The sequence below is a fragment of the Rhagoletis pomonella genome, unplaced genomic scaffold (assembly GCF_013731165.1).
Source record: "Rhagoletis pomonella isolate Grant_MI unplaced genomic scaffold, Rhpom_1.0 Rhpom_scaffold_00007, whole genome shotgun sequence".
In the NCBI taxonomy this organism is placed as follows: domain Eukaryota; kingdom Metazoa; phylum Arthropoda; class Insecta; order Diptera; family Tephritidae; genus Rhagoletis; species Rhagoletis pomonella.
The window spans coordinates 20,214,872-20,231,454 of record NW_023458561.1 but is presented as its reverse complement, the minus strand read 5'-3'; the positions used below and the strand labels follow the sequence as shown (position 1 = coordinate 20,231,454).

Sequence of the window (16,583 nt, the reverse complement as noted above, 5' to 3'; positions counted from 1 at the left end):
AGGGACTATTTCGGGAATTTTGAGACTTCTTCTTGATTTCAGGACTATATTGGAATCCCAGAAACTTCTTCGGAGGTTTCGGGACTACTTCGGGATTATCGGAACGATTGCAGAATTATTAGGAGTCCAGGAACTATTTCGAGATTTTCCAGATTACTTCAAGGTTTCGAGCATTGCGGGGATTATCGGGACTATTTCGAGATTTTCGAGACTGCTTTGAGATTCTAAGGTTTCTAGGGACTATTTGCTTTTTTTTCGAGACTACATTCATCTATAAATATATCAATAGTATTATATCGATAGAGATATCGACAACAATGTCGAAAAATATAACGATCGCAAAATCGATAAATTTATTCGTAAATATATCGACATCAACATCGATTATTATAACGAAAAATCCGATATTGTTCCAAAATCTTGAATTAGTCCCGGGAATCCCGAAGTATTCTCGAAAATCTTGAAAATCCTGATTAAGTACCGAGAGTTCCGAAATTCTCTAAAATCTCGAATTAGTTCCCAAATTGTGGTGAGGCGAGTTGAGGCGTGGTGTGATGAGCACGGTTGCCACTTTTGTACAATTGTACCAAATATAGGCCTTTTTTCTCCGTTTGGGCCTGTGGGCCTTTTTTGTTTGTTTTGGGCCTATTTGAAGCACGTTTGTTTGAATAAGCAGCACTCACAGTTTCAAAATTTACACAAAATTTTACAAATTTTCATCAAAATTTAAACTTTTTGATCTGAATCTTTAGAAAATTGCAAGTCTTTACCGCCTAAAAAGTCGCGTTGATTTTTGAAAATTTTTGTTTGGAGGCTAACTCATCACTTCTTTGAGTCACTCTATATATTTTTGTTGGACGGAAAAAACTGGTACATTTTATTTTATTTAGGTCCTTTTTACTTGAATATTGTGGTATACAAAATTTTGATGAAGTGGTAACCGTGGTGATGAGTTCAGCTGTGATGAATTTGGGTCTGGTAGGAGCAGGTGCGGTGAGTTCAAGTTGTGGCGTGGTTTATTTGTATATGTGTCTATCTACTAAAAACCTCAGTACTTTAGTGGAAGTATTTTGCATCTCCTGGGTACTGAGTACTTTACACCAGGGTATTTTACTTTAGTAAATATCTAGCAGATCCTAAATACCCAACCAGCTCCTAAATACGTAATTATTTGCTACTTTAGTATTTACCAACTCCTAAATATCAAAATACTTTTTAATTGAATATTTAGCAATTCCCAAATACGAAAGTTTTGTGCACTTGAATATTGAGATATGCTATCACATTCTTAATAGTGAATCAAAAATGCTCCCAGAAGTTTTGTGTACGTGTGATTGCATAAAAAAAGTCCGCATAAAAAAGTTCTTTATTTCACTTTTCACGGTTCACTTTTCACTTTTGGTATCCGGGTGAAACTCTTGATAAGGCCGACTATTCTATGTAAAACTGAACATTAATGAAATAAGAAAAATTGTATATGTGTTTTAATTTAATTTTAATTAAAATAAATACATGAATTATGTAAGAATATAAAGATAAATTATTTATCAAAGCATTGTCTCTTACATACTGAAAAAAAGTAATAAAACCTCTCAAAAAAGCAAAATCGCTACTGCAAAAAATGGTTAAAAAAGAAAACCGCATAAAAAGAGACCTAAGTGTACTTGAGTATTTAGTACCCAAATTTTACAAAAGCACTTGGGTGTGCCCATCACTGATATGCACATATGTACTTAAGTGTGGGCCTTATTTGTAGCGAGACAATTTTTTTGTAAGCAACAAAGCAGGTCTCGCCCTGTTTTGGGAAGAATTTTCTACATACACTAATTTATTAAATTTTACATACACTCACAATTTTACACTCAGTGGATTTTCGCATGCTAATCCCAAATAAAGCCACGTCATTTTCATATCACTTCAGGTCTGGAAGTCATAGGGTGTCTTGATTAGGGATGGTAATTTTTCGGCTTTTTACGATCTTTTACGATTTTCGGGAAGGCGTTGCCACTATCCCGGGATCCCGGAATTAGTCCCGATATTTAGATATTCATTACTTTTCAACAACTTGAATACAACTTGAACCGAAAAAGTTGCTTTTATATTGTTTGAGAAGCTCTCCTATCATGAAATAAATAATAATATATGGGTTTTAAACCTACTTTTTTATTTAGAGTGACGTTTTTATTTTTTCTCTATGACCGCAGGATTTATTTTGAAGAACTTTGTAATTTCAAAGATATGATTAATTCCGAAAATTGTCAAAAAAAAATTCAATGCAATGTAGAATATAAATATGGGTAACAAATTCAATAGGAAATTTCTTTAGAATTTAAAAAATTTAGATTTGTATCTCTGTCTGGGATCCCGGGATTAATATTCCTAGTCTAGATTGTTTAAAAAAAGACGCTATTTCTGAAAAAAAGCCAAATATCGCAAATTTTTTTCTAATAAAATTCATGAAATCGATTTAACAAATCTTTTATTTAAAAAATGAGATCTTGTTATAATATAGTTTTTAAAACCAAAAACGAATATAATACCTTCAGAGGGTAATAATATATAACACAAATTACTTATATAATAGTACAAAAAATTTTCTTTAAAAATACGCATACTTTTAGAAAATATTTACTTCAGCACATTCTGCAATAGTAGTGCGCAATTATTAAACTTAGTTCGTTTTAAAATTATCTTATTATTAAATCTTCCGTAAAACTATTGTGGAAAACTAAGTTTTGTATATTTTTGTAATTGGAAAAAATTTATTTGAAGAGAAAAAATCGCCAAAAATCGCGAATGGCGATTTCCTAATTTTTACGCGCAACTATACAAAAAAAATTGCCAAATTGGCGCGAAATCGTCAAATCTGGACACTCTGGTCATAGGGACTTTTAGGCGTAACATTAGGGCTCTTGAACGACGCTTTCCTTTATCCAATTTAGAAAATTCTTCGCAGAACACATTTTTATAACCAAATGTGCCTGTCGAGGGAAAGTTTTGTTTTGTGAGTTTAGTTAAAAAAAAAGCTGTAAGGCTATCGGAAGCTATTATTAATGCTAAACACTGCCGAGACCTCAACCTCTACGACATTTGATCGTATTTAATTTCCGCTGAACAATTTTTAAAAAGCCAAAAATATTGTCGAACCTTTTAAATTGGCTCGATTAAACTATTAATCAATGACCATATTATTACCACGACAATTTTCCTCGCAGTGCTTTCATTTAACATGATACCGCCAAACTTCCTCAATGTATAATAAATCGTCTCACTTTCGTTCCCACTCATGAACCATCGCACAAACGAGAAGGCAGCCAAATAACAGTGAAATTAATCGAAATATACACGCAATCAAAATACTTTCACCCTCCGAACAACGAAGCCAATTCGCCACAGCAGCAGTGCGTCTATGCAATTAACTCTATTTTGGTCAATTCCAACCAGGTTTAATAGGCTGACAACACTCTAGCAGCAGCGGCAGCAAAATATATCGGTGACTGCCAACTATGCATTTAGTTCAAAAAGTCAGTGCACTACTTGCACTCACGTACTCCACCATACATTACATATGTGGCTATGTATGTGCTTAGATCACAGCTGCACGCCGCCATAAAACAAAAACTCAACTACGATCTGCTGCACCCAAGGCACCCGTTTGCTTGATATGTCATCTGTCTTTCTCCTCCTGGCCAGGTGATTCCTGTTGCGCAGCATGCAAGGCCCATATCGCACATGATCTCCAAAAGTGACACAACTCAAAATTTTGCAATTTTGAAACTATGCCCTAAAAATGTACACAGAGCCTTTATTTACCTTTTATTAGAAAAAGCAAGAGTAAATTTTTGTTATAAGTAATTTGTTGAAAAAAATCTAAGGTAAAGCATGTGCTAAGTAATAGTTTTTCGCATTTTCTGGCGAACGTGTAATTTTGAGTTGTGTCACTTTTGAAGATCGTGTGCGATATGTACAATGTCCGTCTGTTGTGTGTGTGTGTTCGTATTTGTCTCTCAACAGGCCATCGCCGCCAAACTCTTCCGTTGGTATGTCTGAACTTTTGTCGCACTGTTGCGCGAGCTCTAATCTCCACAGATTTTACGCCACTACAGATTAGCAGGGGGGCCATTGATACTCGTATAAGATGAATGTTTACAACAAAACTACTCCCAGCTTCAAAGTCACACCACCAACGAAAAAGGATTGAAATGAGCAAAAAATTTCCCAAAAAATGTTATTAATTGAAGTTGTCCGCAGTCGGAAAATGTCGCTCAAATCACGCCGGAAAACTAAATTAAATGGAGTGGTTGACATCAATCGCTTGGTTGGTCTGCCGAACTGAATTTTTTACAAATGAGAAGGCATGTACGCAGGCATCTTTGAGTACTGTAGAAATGACATTTCCGTCATCACTGGAAGCAGGTGCGGAATTACGTCAAAAAGAGCAACGTTATTTTGAGAAGTGCAGTGACTAATGATTAATGGGCTTACCAGAAAAAATTTAAGCAGATATGTACCTACAAAAGTATGTGTTTATGTGCTTTAGCAATTGAGATAATAAAAAAAACTATAAAGCTGAATAGCTTTAAATTTACCTTGGCTTCAGTAAAAATGAGTCGACTAATCGATTCTTTCTTGCTCTTATTTGGGGTTGTAACCGCCTAAGCGATTTTTATCGAGTTCAACAAAGCACGCCGGTCATTTCCCTTCTTTGCAAACGGCGACCAATTGGAAATGCCAAGTGAAGCCAAGTCCTTCTCCACTTAGTCTCTCCATCGCAGTGGGGCCTCCCTCTTCTTCTGCTACTGCCAGTGGGTTCCTAGTTGACTACTTTCAGAGCTGGAGCGGCGGGGTCCATTCGAACGACATGGCCAAGCCAGCGGAGCCGTTGTATTTTAACTCGATGCACTATGTCTATGTCGTTGTAAAGCTCATACAGCTCTTCGTTCCATCGTCTGCGTGGTTTTCGTACGTCGAAAAAGGTCTTTACTCCTGAATTTCCTACTCAGTCCAAAGTAGCACTTATTGCCAAGAGCGATTCTGCGATGGATTTCCATGCTGACATTGTTATCGGTGTAATTTCTGGTCCCCAGTAAACGAAATTCCCTACTTTCTAGAAATTGTGACTATCAAGAGTGACGTGGGTGCCAAGACGCGAATGTGCTGACTATTTCTTTAATGATAAGAGCTACTTCGTCTTGTCCTCGTTCATCACGCTTCCTTATCCAACTTGGAAAAGGCAGAGAAGACTTCGCGGTTCTTGTTATCGGCACAAGCCAGCAATTGCACGCTTTTGTAGTAGATTGTTCCTGAGCGTTTCAGTTCTGCAGCTCTTTTTATCTTCTACAACATCAGATTAAAGAAATAGGATGAAAAGGAGTCACACTGTCTGAAACTCCGCTTGGTAGCAAACGCCTCGGAGAGGTCTTTCCCAATTCTTACGGAGCCGGTGGTATTGCTCAACGTCATTTTACGTTTATGGGGGATGCCAAATTCAGAAAGCAGCTTTAAAGTCGACGACTAGATCGTGAGAGAAGATTTTTTTCTCACGGGACTTTTCAAAGACTTAGCGTATTTTCTTTGGTGGAGTTGCCAAGTCTAAAGCCACACTGATAAGGCCCACTAAGTTCGTTGATGCTGAGCTTCAGTCTTTTACACAATAACTATGCTTAGAAGGCTGATCCCACGATAGATGGCGCGAATGGCTGGGTCACCTTTCTTGTGGATTGGGCGGAGCACACTTAAATTCCAGTCGTCGGGCATGCGTTCATCTGACCATATTCTGCATAAGAGTTGATGCATGTACCTACCAACTCCTCGCCACCGTACTTGAATAGCTCAGCTGGCAGCCGTCAGCTCCAGCACCTTTGTTGTTTTTGAGGCGCGCTTTTGCAATGCGTACCTCTTCATAGTCCGGTGGTGGAACAGCGACTCTGTCATCATCGACTGAGGGCTCGGGTTCATCTTCTCCATAGCTTTCAGTGCTGTTATTATTAGGTAGGGTTTAAAAGTTTTCTTTGCATAATTTAAGTACGTTCTGGTTGCGGTTACCAAGTTACGAACAATTACAAATCTCAAACTACGAAAACGGCGTTTTTATACCTTAAGTCCAGAATTTTGAGGGTGTATTCAAAATTCTAAGTATGCATATATTTTGTGCATCATCAATCTGTCACTTTATCAGTCACATAGTGTTATTATCCCGACGAAATCTTTGACGGTGGTACTGGGAGGGGAACGGTACATAACGGTAGGAGGTTTAGTTTGAGTTAAAGTCTCACACTGACGGGGTTAGACCTTCGTTATTGTTTTTGAAAAAAAATAACAATTTTGTATAGGGCCCCCCTAAATTTCGTTCTGGCTACGCCCATGTTGATAAGTGCTACCTTCCTTAAACATGCCTCATACTGATATGTATATACTCTGTGTGGCCTCTTTTTGGATGTCAGTTTCTATAGCTTGTGTTTATTTGAGGCTGTTTCGTGGCGTAAGTAGTAGGAATTCAACTTGTATATATTAAGGAATTTTTCCTTTCTTCCTTTTTTCCTATTCTTAGTAAGAAGATTTCAAACATTGCGATAGAAATCGTTAAAGAATACATATTTATAAAATACAAAAATCGCAAAACTTATAGAAAATAGTATAGATCCGAAAATTGTCGCCAACTGGCTACATAAAGTAGCATAAGTGATTTTATAAGGGTTGACTTTGAATTAAAAAATATTAAGTTCCCTTGAAAATTTTTATATAATTATGACTTTTCTATTAAAAGGACATCTGGAGCTACACCCACAGGGTTAGAACTACGGAAAGCCTAAATCGGTGTAAATGAAGTGAAAAAGCGTAGCAGAAAATAAAATTCCGTAGTAGATATTTTAAATGTATATTGGCTCTTAATAATTTGCTTTTTTTAGTTAAAACAATAAAATTATGCATAACAATAGCCTTTAATCGCGTCCTGCAACCATACTATTTAGCGTCTATAAAATAATATCAACGTAAAAATGTTCCATATTTGTCTTTTATTGGTGGTTTGGTTAGTTAAATTTTTTTTTGGAAACAAGACTCCTGAAGGGTTCTAAAAAGTTATTCGTCGGATAAATTCAGGTAGTCCTTGAACAAATGAAGTATACTGAAGATATACTTTCTAAGTCAATAAAAATCAAAAACTTAGTAGGCCAATATCTCAAAAAAAAAACACGTGATAGAATAACACTTAAAATGCATTCTGTCTACATTTGAATACTATTTCATGGCCTTACAAAGCACCTTTTTAGAAAATTTTAAAAGTTAAAAAGTTACATAACTACGTACAGTGTAATTGGAAGCCAATCACTCTTTGGCCTCTTCTATTTAAAAAAAAAGTGTAGAATTTATTAGCGAAAAATGTGTTTGAAGGCCATATAAATTTTAAAAGCTACTAGAAAAAACGGCACTTAGACAATCTTTTGAGTTCAGATACCGCAATAAGTGCTCTTATTTGGGAAAGAAAACCGCAGTAGATCGTGGATAATGCAGAGTAGCACAGTAGATTTCTAATTTTTGTCAAAAATCGTAGCAAATCTACTACGATCGTAGTTAAGTTCCAATGCTGTACACCTATGTATTTTTGGCTAGTCAATCGTTAAACTATTATTTTGGAACCCGATGGAATATCGCTTCAAGAGGAAAATGGCCCATCTCAACCTATTAAGGTTACTTTAATTGATGGGCACAGAGATGTATGTTTATAGTTACTCATAAACTATAAATTTTAGACAAGTTAGGAATTACGAAATTACGAAAACAATTAAAAGCAAATTAGAAAATTATTTCAATTCGAATGGAGCGAAAAAGCGAAGTGCGATTATTATTATTATTTATTTTTTTAATGACCAAATATTTAATTACTAAACCAAAGGATTAGATAAATCAATCCATATTTGAATTTATTACAGCATACTTTTTCTTTTCCACGGACGACTGTCATTTCGTTTACCTTAAAAAAGTAAGTAACTAACTCTTAAATCGCTGCCATATATTTACGTACATACATACATATCTACTCAGCAATGTACCAATGAAGTGCATGCATTAAAACAAAGTTATATATGATATATATATATATATATATATATATAAGATACATATGAATTAGTAATAATCACATTAATCAACCCCAAATAACTTTAATTCCAATTGAAAAGCAATTATTTTGCAGTTTTACTAAAAAGGCTGTGAAAAAAGATGTAATGCCAAAAATCCATGGCAATAATTCGAGATTGTGAAAATCACCTGGATTGGCTCGATTTGAGATAAGCACATTTAATTACCAACCATTTTGATCAGAGATCAATGATTGCAATCTTGGAAAAGCAGCACAATTACAAGCTGAAACGTTGAAAAATTTCCGTACAAGCAAGAGCGATTTGGCGCACAACATCAGGCAGCGCGAATAAATATTGTGGCTCCACAATCGCTATCGTTACTCGAGATATGCTCACGTATTTCAAGAGTTATGTGGGCATGCATGTATGTACGTACATACAAATGTCTATGCATTAAAAGAATTAAACATTTTTAAAGAAAATTATTACAGCAAAATTTTACGATCGCTTTTGTTACGGTGTCTAATGAACACGAATTTTTACACGTAGCCAAATACATTTAAGACCGTTTTTGGTTGCAACATACAGCATTGCATTTTGTGAGCATGCAACACAAACTTTGGCTACTACACTTGATGACAAAAGAAACTAGAAAACAAAAATTGCATGCAGCAGATAAAACTTTGAAGTGTGTTGTCTCAAAATTTCATAAAAATCAGCGCAACGAAAGCAAAAGTGGTAACGATTTTTATGCTTTTTGTTTTGTATGTTCGGTCAACTGCATGCTTGAGCGCTATGCAACTTGGTGGCATGCGGCATGTCACATAGTGAACCCAAAGCGTGAGTGCAGTTGAGTTGTAGAAAATAGCCAGAAAAAGTGTAAAAAAGTGAAAACTCGCCACTTTCGATTGATGGTTGTGGTGAAGTAAAAGAAAAATAAATGTCTGTTGCTTCGGAAAAAGAACGTAAAAGTCAACAACAGTTTTTGTTAGCCTCACGGCATTTTCGCGATTTTATGTCCAAACAAGGTGGCTATGGCTTGCTGACTAAATGATTGGTTTTGCATGACGCGCATACAAAGTTTGGACAGTGCGTGTGGGAAGTTTTCACCCGAGGCGAATTAGTTTGCAAAAAAAAAAAATTAAAAATCATGGAAAGAAAATAGAGAGGGAGTGAGTGCAGGTAAAATTTAATAAGTGGCACTCGAGAATGGTTTGATTGATGTTCAAAAATACCAAAGCATTGGAAGAATTTAAAAGAAATTTCGGCAACATATTCCTTAGATACAGTGCTGCTCCGGTATAAGCATTTACAATATAACGAATGCTCGGTATAACGAACACTTTTTTCAATGCATTGTTGACTCTATGTAGCGAATGTTGGAAGTTTGAAGATCTCGTATTACGAATGCTTTGAATTTTGTTTTACAACAAAAAAATCAACTGCACGTGCAGTTCAAAACTCTGTTAGTTCGTGATATTTGTGTACTAAAATTTTCGCAAAACTCCATATATTTTGTGCACGTCTGCATTGCCCGTAATGTCAGTTCATTTAAAAATTCCTTAATCTCGCAGTTACAAATAAAGGAAGTTGATACCATCGAATACTTTGAGAAGTGCATCAAACGGTCTGAAGAAAATAATGTGGAGCAGGCCAAAATGTTTTTATTGAGAAGCCTTCATCAAAAAGCACTTGATTTCTAAATTTCTCGTCCTCAAAAGCAATCGAACATATTAGACTTCTTTTCCACCAAATAAAACCACCGCAAAGCCTGAAAATTTTGGTGTGGAGCTCTATCTGTATTTCTTTGACTATGTTTTTATCTTTAAATTATTATATTTGATAAATTAATCAATAAATCTTGTTACTAAGCGTATATAAATACACATGTATGTATATATTATGTTTCAGTTTAAGGAACGGTCCTGACATTATATCATTCGTTATACTGGAGCACTAGGGTATATGATCTAGTCATACATATGTATGTACCAAGGAGAATCTATACAAGGTGGTGTTACTGGCGAATTTAGATTACAACAACAACAACCACATGTATTTTGTACTGCGGGTATTATGTCAAATCTCAATTCGCTCTAAAGTTTACACGTATTTTGTTTTTGCTTTTGATGGGTGTGCTGTCAAATCAGTAAATGCAAAAACAAAATACATGTAAGGCGAAGAAATCAGCTGATCATACAACACCACCTTGTATAAATTCGCATTGTACTTACTAAGATTTTAATATTCAATGAAAGAAGGTAAATGCTGCATCACCTTGAAAACAAATTATTTTCCAAATATTTGCCGATAATTCGCAGTGCATAGTGATATCCGAGACTTTTTTGGAAAGTTGAAGCTAATTTTTCTCTGAACGTTCGTAATAAAATATAATTTTTTGGGGATTATTTTATTCAAAACAAAAAAATCCAGCGATTTTTGCCTACTTAGAGTATTTGCAAAGGCACAAATCGCAGTCAAAACTGTAACTGGCTAAAGATAGTTAATGTTTAAGGATGATAAATTTCGTTTCCAATCGAATAAAATTTTCTTCTTATCTTCATCAACTTTCTCCTCGCTCCACTCACCTGATCTGGTCGCAAGCCTGGCGGCACCCAAGTGTACTCCTCCAGCGCACAGCCGCTATCATCGTCCGACTGTGAATTTCGCTGGAATTCCAATTGTTGCTGATGATGCTGGTGCTGATGGTAGGCAGCCGTCTTGTAGTTGGCCGCACGCAGCGGTGATGAAATCGAACTGAGTGGCAGTGTTGGTGGCGGCGGCTGGCAGCGTCGCTGCAGCGGTGCTACAAAATGTTGCGGGGTCGTGCTGTTGCTACTGCCGCCACCGTTGCTGGTGCTACTCGATGATGCTTCCAAGTTGCTGGCCGTGGTCGGTGTAGGTGTGGCGGCTGTGGAAGAATTGGGCGTGGCACTATCCAAATTATTAAGTGTCGTTATTGTTGGCAGTGTTTGTTGTTGTGATTGTGATGGTTGCTGTGACTGTGATAGTGGTTGTTGTGCTGCTGAATAATCTGTTGTTTGGGTTTGCAATATCGCAGCTTCTGGTTGCAATTGTTCATATTCGGGTAAATTTCCACCAGTCGTTTCCAGTTGCAGCAATTCACTTTCGGTTTGTGTGTAATAGTTGGTCGGTTGTTGCATGGTGACTTCAAGCAACAATTGTTGATGGGTTAATGAGGTGTAGGACGATTGCAGCCGAGGTGGAGGTTCACGCGCACAGGCGGGTGTACTGCAATGAAAGTGAGAGGAAAGTATTTTAGTTGGATTATTACGAAAGTTATAAACGGAATGACAAATATCGATAAAGCTTGGTAGAAGATATAGCAAATTATTTAGGTTAGGATAGTTTTTGCAGAATATGTGTTTAGATGTACATATGAGGGTCAGATTATAAAGCATCTCATGAGTGCCAGATTTTGACTTGAATACTTTTTTATCAGCAGTGATTAGTGGGCATAAAAAGTGTTTTGGCATTCGTAGGTATAAATTATTGACAAGTCTGTATGTACGATTCCAATAAGAGAAGCCAAGAAGTCGACAACGTCTTTGCCAACGATATCCTCTGCTTGAAATTTTGAAAGATTAGATTGGAAGTGTACTGGAGAGTCTCAGGGTGAAAATACATCCGCGAATAGGTTGGTACAGATACTGCTCTCGATTCATTCAATTCCTAGGGGAATGTGCATTGAAAATGGCTGTTATTTTTTGAAAATTTTACGGATTTTTTGGCGATTAGTAAAAATTACTGGTTCTATTCTGAAGAAGAAAATGCCAGACAAACCTGGTATTTTAAAATATAAAGCATAAAAAAAACAAATAAAAGATTCAAGTTCGGGCGAAACCGGCGCATGTATTAAATGTCTTTTTTCACCTTTCAGTAAACTACATTATGAGTAGACTGCGGATTTTTATGCAAATACGGAGCCTAGAAATATGTACCACATAACTATAAGCAAAGTATCTAAATTTGTATACAATTTCCTAGTGTTAAGTGGTACATATTTATAGGCTTTATTTTCTGCATAAAAATCCGCAGTCTAATTATGAGCAAAGGCCTTTTCCCCTATTTCAAATATTTCCGATAATAAGTATGCTCTACTAGAATTGATGAAATAATTGAACCGAGGAGGAAATAAATTAAGCGGTTACCGAGATAATCGTTTCTATGTCACTAGGGGGCGGTGCCACAGTAATGACTGTACCGAGTTTGCTAGATACAGGTGAATTGGTCACCGCGATACACATACAGTGAAAATCGTACTGTAATTTTTGCCTTTTTTTAATTTCGTTTATTTTTATAGTTTATACTACAATAAAATCCATATACATAACTCATGGTTGCAAATTAAAAAAAGGTCCGTAAAATTTTCATTAAAATTTCAAACATTTTGGAAAAGGACGGTAAGCATTTTTATAGTCCATTTAATTTTAGAATAATAAAGTGCAATTTTGAGGTGCCTAGAAAATACTTTTGATTTTCGGCAATTTTTTTGTACCTTACGACTGTTTCTTTGATACAATTTTATGCCAAATCTTAATGAAAGCATAACAAATTTGCTGCAAATAGTTCAACAGGTAACCCGTTTACGCTGCAGCCAACTGCATTTTATAAAATCGCATACCACGGATACTTTCTACTTTTAATAATAGCAAAATTAGAATTCTCCACATTTGAAAGCGAAGCAACGTAAAGCATTACACAAATTTGTTTGTTCTTCGCTTAGTTTCTTTTTTGCGTATAAAATTTCCTTTTTTGGCACAGGCAGCAGCTATGTTGCAGCAACCAGAAATTTCGACTGCATATATTTTACATGTTGATGCTCACATGTTGCACGCTACATATGTGCACATAATGTGGCAACAACACAGGTACACCAACAACGAGCACAATATTCGCAATTGTCGACTCAGCTGAACGCGGACATTTTTACGAGACAAATGAAAAATTCTGTTTGCTAACTTATTTGATAGCATTTTGATTATGAGTCTGTACAAATGAACATAAAAGCGTGCAAGTACAGTTTACAAGTTGGTACATAAATGGATGGTGTGGCGCATGCGCGACCAGCTCTAACTACATAAATGCAGCTGCGCGCAACAAACTAACATCTTGAGATTGGGTTGCGCTTGCGTGTTTTTGGTTAATTTGTATTTGGTCAGTGACGCGCCGCGAAACATGAACATTTGGGCGCTGTGAAGCGAGTGGTTGGATGGTCAGTGGATGTAGCCAGCAACAAACAGCAGCAACAAGAATTGGCTAACCTGCTGTTGCTACTACGCTTGTTAGTGTTGCTACTGCTCTCGCCTTTTGTTTTTATTGTTGTTTTTTTTTTTTTTTTTTGGCCAGCAATCTCATTGCGCATATATGGTGATGTCCGCACCCGTTTTATCAACTTTCTCTCTATGGCATGTTGTTGATTCTTCTTTCTAACGCCTCTTTGCGCTTATTTATGGGTAATTTTTCTTTTTCCATTATTTTTTTTGTTTGATTTGCAATTCTCTCACTATGCTCATTAGAAATAAATTTGTAATTATTCAGCAGAGCATTACTTTGAAATTTTATGATTATGCACTTATGCTTCGCTAACTTTGCCAGATAGCCCCTTGAATTTGCTGTCTACCGGTGCTGATGAATGGGCGTTAGAGGAGCCATTCATACAAATCTATGTAGGTACATACATACATACATATGTATATTAAAAACTTAAGTGCTGCAAATATTGGAGAAAACCAGCAAAAAACGTAAAATCAAGCAATTAAAAATTTTCTACATTTCGCATTTCGCCTTTTTAGGCCATTAAATGTAAGCGCCAAGGCGGCCTTCCTTTCACTTTTTGTAACCAACCTATTTTGAAATTTAAGTTAGCGTGGTATGCATACGTACATTGGTGTATGTGTGTAGGTGTGTAATTTTGTGTTCAGTTAATAGCAGCATAAAATTAATCATTTTAATCGCTGTCAATATTTGAATATCTTAATGATATTTGCCTCTTATAAAATCTGTGTGCTTAATGTTTTAATAAATCGCTTGGTGTGTACTAATTGGTAGCCAATAAAAAGTGCTAAAACGTCTAACATTTTTCAATATTCGTTAAAACAACGGTAAGTAACATTTTAATATTTATTACCCAGAAAATATTTATTTTGAAATTTTTTCTTCATATCCATTACTAATTTTTTTGGCAAAAAAACATGATGGATCCTTCCACTTAAAGTAGGTACCTTATTATTTAAACGCTAGATTTTCTCGAAAAGTACAGTGCTTACATCACCGTAGTACAGGACTTGCGATGGACTGAGCATGGCTGTAAGGAGCATGTAAGATAGGACTTTTTTGCAGCTGTCATGAGACGACGAAAAAGTCTCGTGTGAGATAGGTATTTGAGCGGACAATGTGACAACTTGTATTGACGTTCAACCCCATCGGCGAACGAACTACACTGAGGGAAGTAATGCATAGTAAAAATTAATACTTTATATTTGATTATCGTTTAAAAATGGTCGTATTTAAAATCGATATATTCATACCAAAATTTAGCACGCACATATTTAAATATCCACATCTGAGTATGTATATGTAAGTATACATACCCAATACGGAAAGAAACTAGTTTAAATATCGACGTTCAACCAGTTTTTTTACCCACCACAACTTGTTGAAGATCTGACTTTCGTCCTTGGAACGTCCTAGACTTCAGTCAATTATTCGACTCTGCATTTGATTTCAACTAATTTAAAATACATTTGGATTAAAGCACTTCAAAGTCATTATGTTTCGTTTGAAAACGCTTTCGTTTTGCACCTCACAGACGCTTTGTTGATTTCCAGAGGTAAGGATTCGAATTCCATTGCACGGAATATAACAAGCAAATTAAATATTTTTTTTGGTTTTTATCTTGATTATTGACTTCACGTATGCTTTTTCAAAACGAACGCTCCATGTTAATATACGCGTAGTTGAATTGAATATTTGCCGCTATACAGTAATTACATTGACGTTTGCAGTAAGATCAACCACATTTCTGTTTGATCTTACTATTTTTTCCCCCCTCAGTGTACCACAACCCGCATAAAAGCTACATTTAGGCATTCATATTAGTCAACGTCCCGAAAGAGAAGGAAAATTAAATCAAAGAATAATTCCGAACGCCTGGAAAAAGAATATGAGCGCTACTCGGAGAGCAAAGAATGCACATTTGGCGCAGCAGTCAGAAAATTCGCCCTTCGTGACAATAGCCCCCACAACGGAGAGAAGCTGACCGACTTCGCCACGGCATGGGACATGGTAGTTAATAGCATCCGCATTCATAAAGGCAGTTTTGTGCCCACAGATGGAAGAACGGAAAACTTTGTGACAGATGGGAGATACGCACCAAGCGTTTCTGCCGTGAGTTCCATCCGAGGAGCCAACGCCGGCTCACTCACACAACCTTGTTCCAGCTAAGGTCAGCATGCTTTGAGATGCAGAACATGAGCCAGCTGGCGCCTTTCTATCCTGCCTATAAGCAACTCCTAATAAACTAGGAGCGGGACTCTATGTTTCAATTACTTTACAAGGAAGCCAAAAAGGACCCAAGAAAGACCCAAGCTAGGTGCACCAAAGGCGAAGCTGGGAATCTTATGAATTTGGGATGACCCCACAAAAATATAACGCATGAATATGTTGTGCGCATGGATGAGCACGCTAGGGCGATAGGAGTAACATAACGTAAAATATTTGTTAGCCTCGCCGAAATCTAGATAAGTATCTATAATATTTTCAAAAATTTTTGCTTGGTATATGCTCATACTACTACATACACGCACACACTCGAAAAGGTGCAATAATTTCCTAAAACTATGTATGCAAATTAGCCAAACATAGATTTGCCATTTACACACTGACCAATCAGCCACTTTACGCATGCGTATCTTTTTTCAATTTTACTTTCCGCACACTTACACTTGTCGAATTTGCATAAATATATTACTTTTGCTGTCAATGGTTTCATTCATATTAACTTCTCCATATTTTCATGCCAATCATTTTTCTCTGGTATTCACTCACCGATCATTGAATTTACGATTTTAATAGCTTACCTTTCGCTTTCGAAAATTTGTTGAATTTATTGTATGATGAAAAGTGGCAAAAGTTTGCACAGCTGAGGCATAAAACGTTAAAGTTTATCAGTTTGGGATATTAAGTATATACTCGAAAATATTTTACACACTTACTTTTAGAATTTGGTGAAGGACTGGGATAGATGTATATGTACATTAGAGGCGTCCTTATTTTGCGAAATTGACTTTTTAAAGTGTGCCGGCCTGATTGTTGGTCTTTTAGATCTAGACAAATTACGTGTGAAGTGTGGTGGCGATCCGAGAACATTTGAAGGACCCGAAAATGGTTTGAAATTTCTTTGTACATTCAATTGGGAACAAAATTTTACATTTTATCTACTTTTCTTGTTTAATTCGTGTTATAATTTTACTACATAAT

General features: G+C 36.2%; 1 protein-coding gene across 1 annotated transcript in view; it reads right to left on the bottom strand.

The window, feature by feature from the left end:
* The window catches only part of LOC118742424, a gene marked incomplete in the record, with an annotated part of 111,171 nt that overhangs the window by 36,741 nt on the left and 57,847 nt on the right, over positions 1–16,583 (bottom strand). Inside the window, 1 exon segment of the mRNA XM_036474488.1 lies at positions 10,670–11,333. Within this exon segment, the coding sequence (XP_036330381.1) occupies positions 10,670–11,333 (664 nt within the window).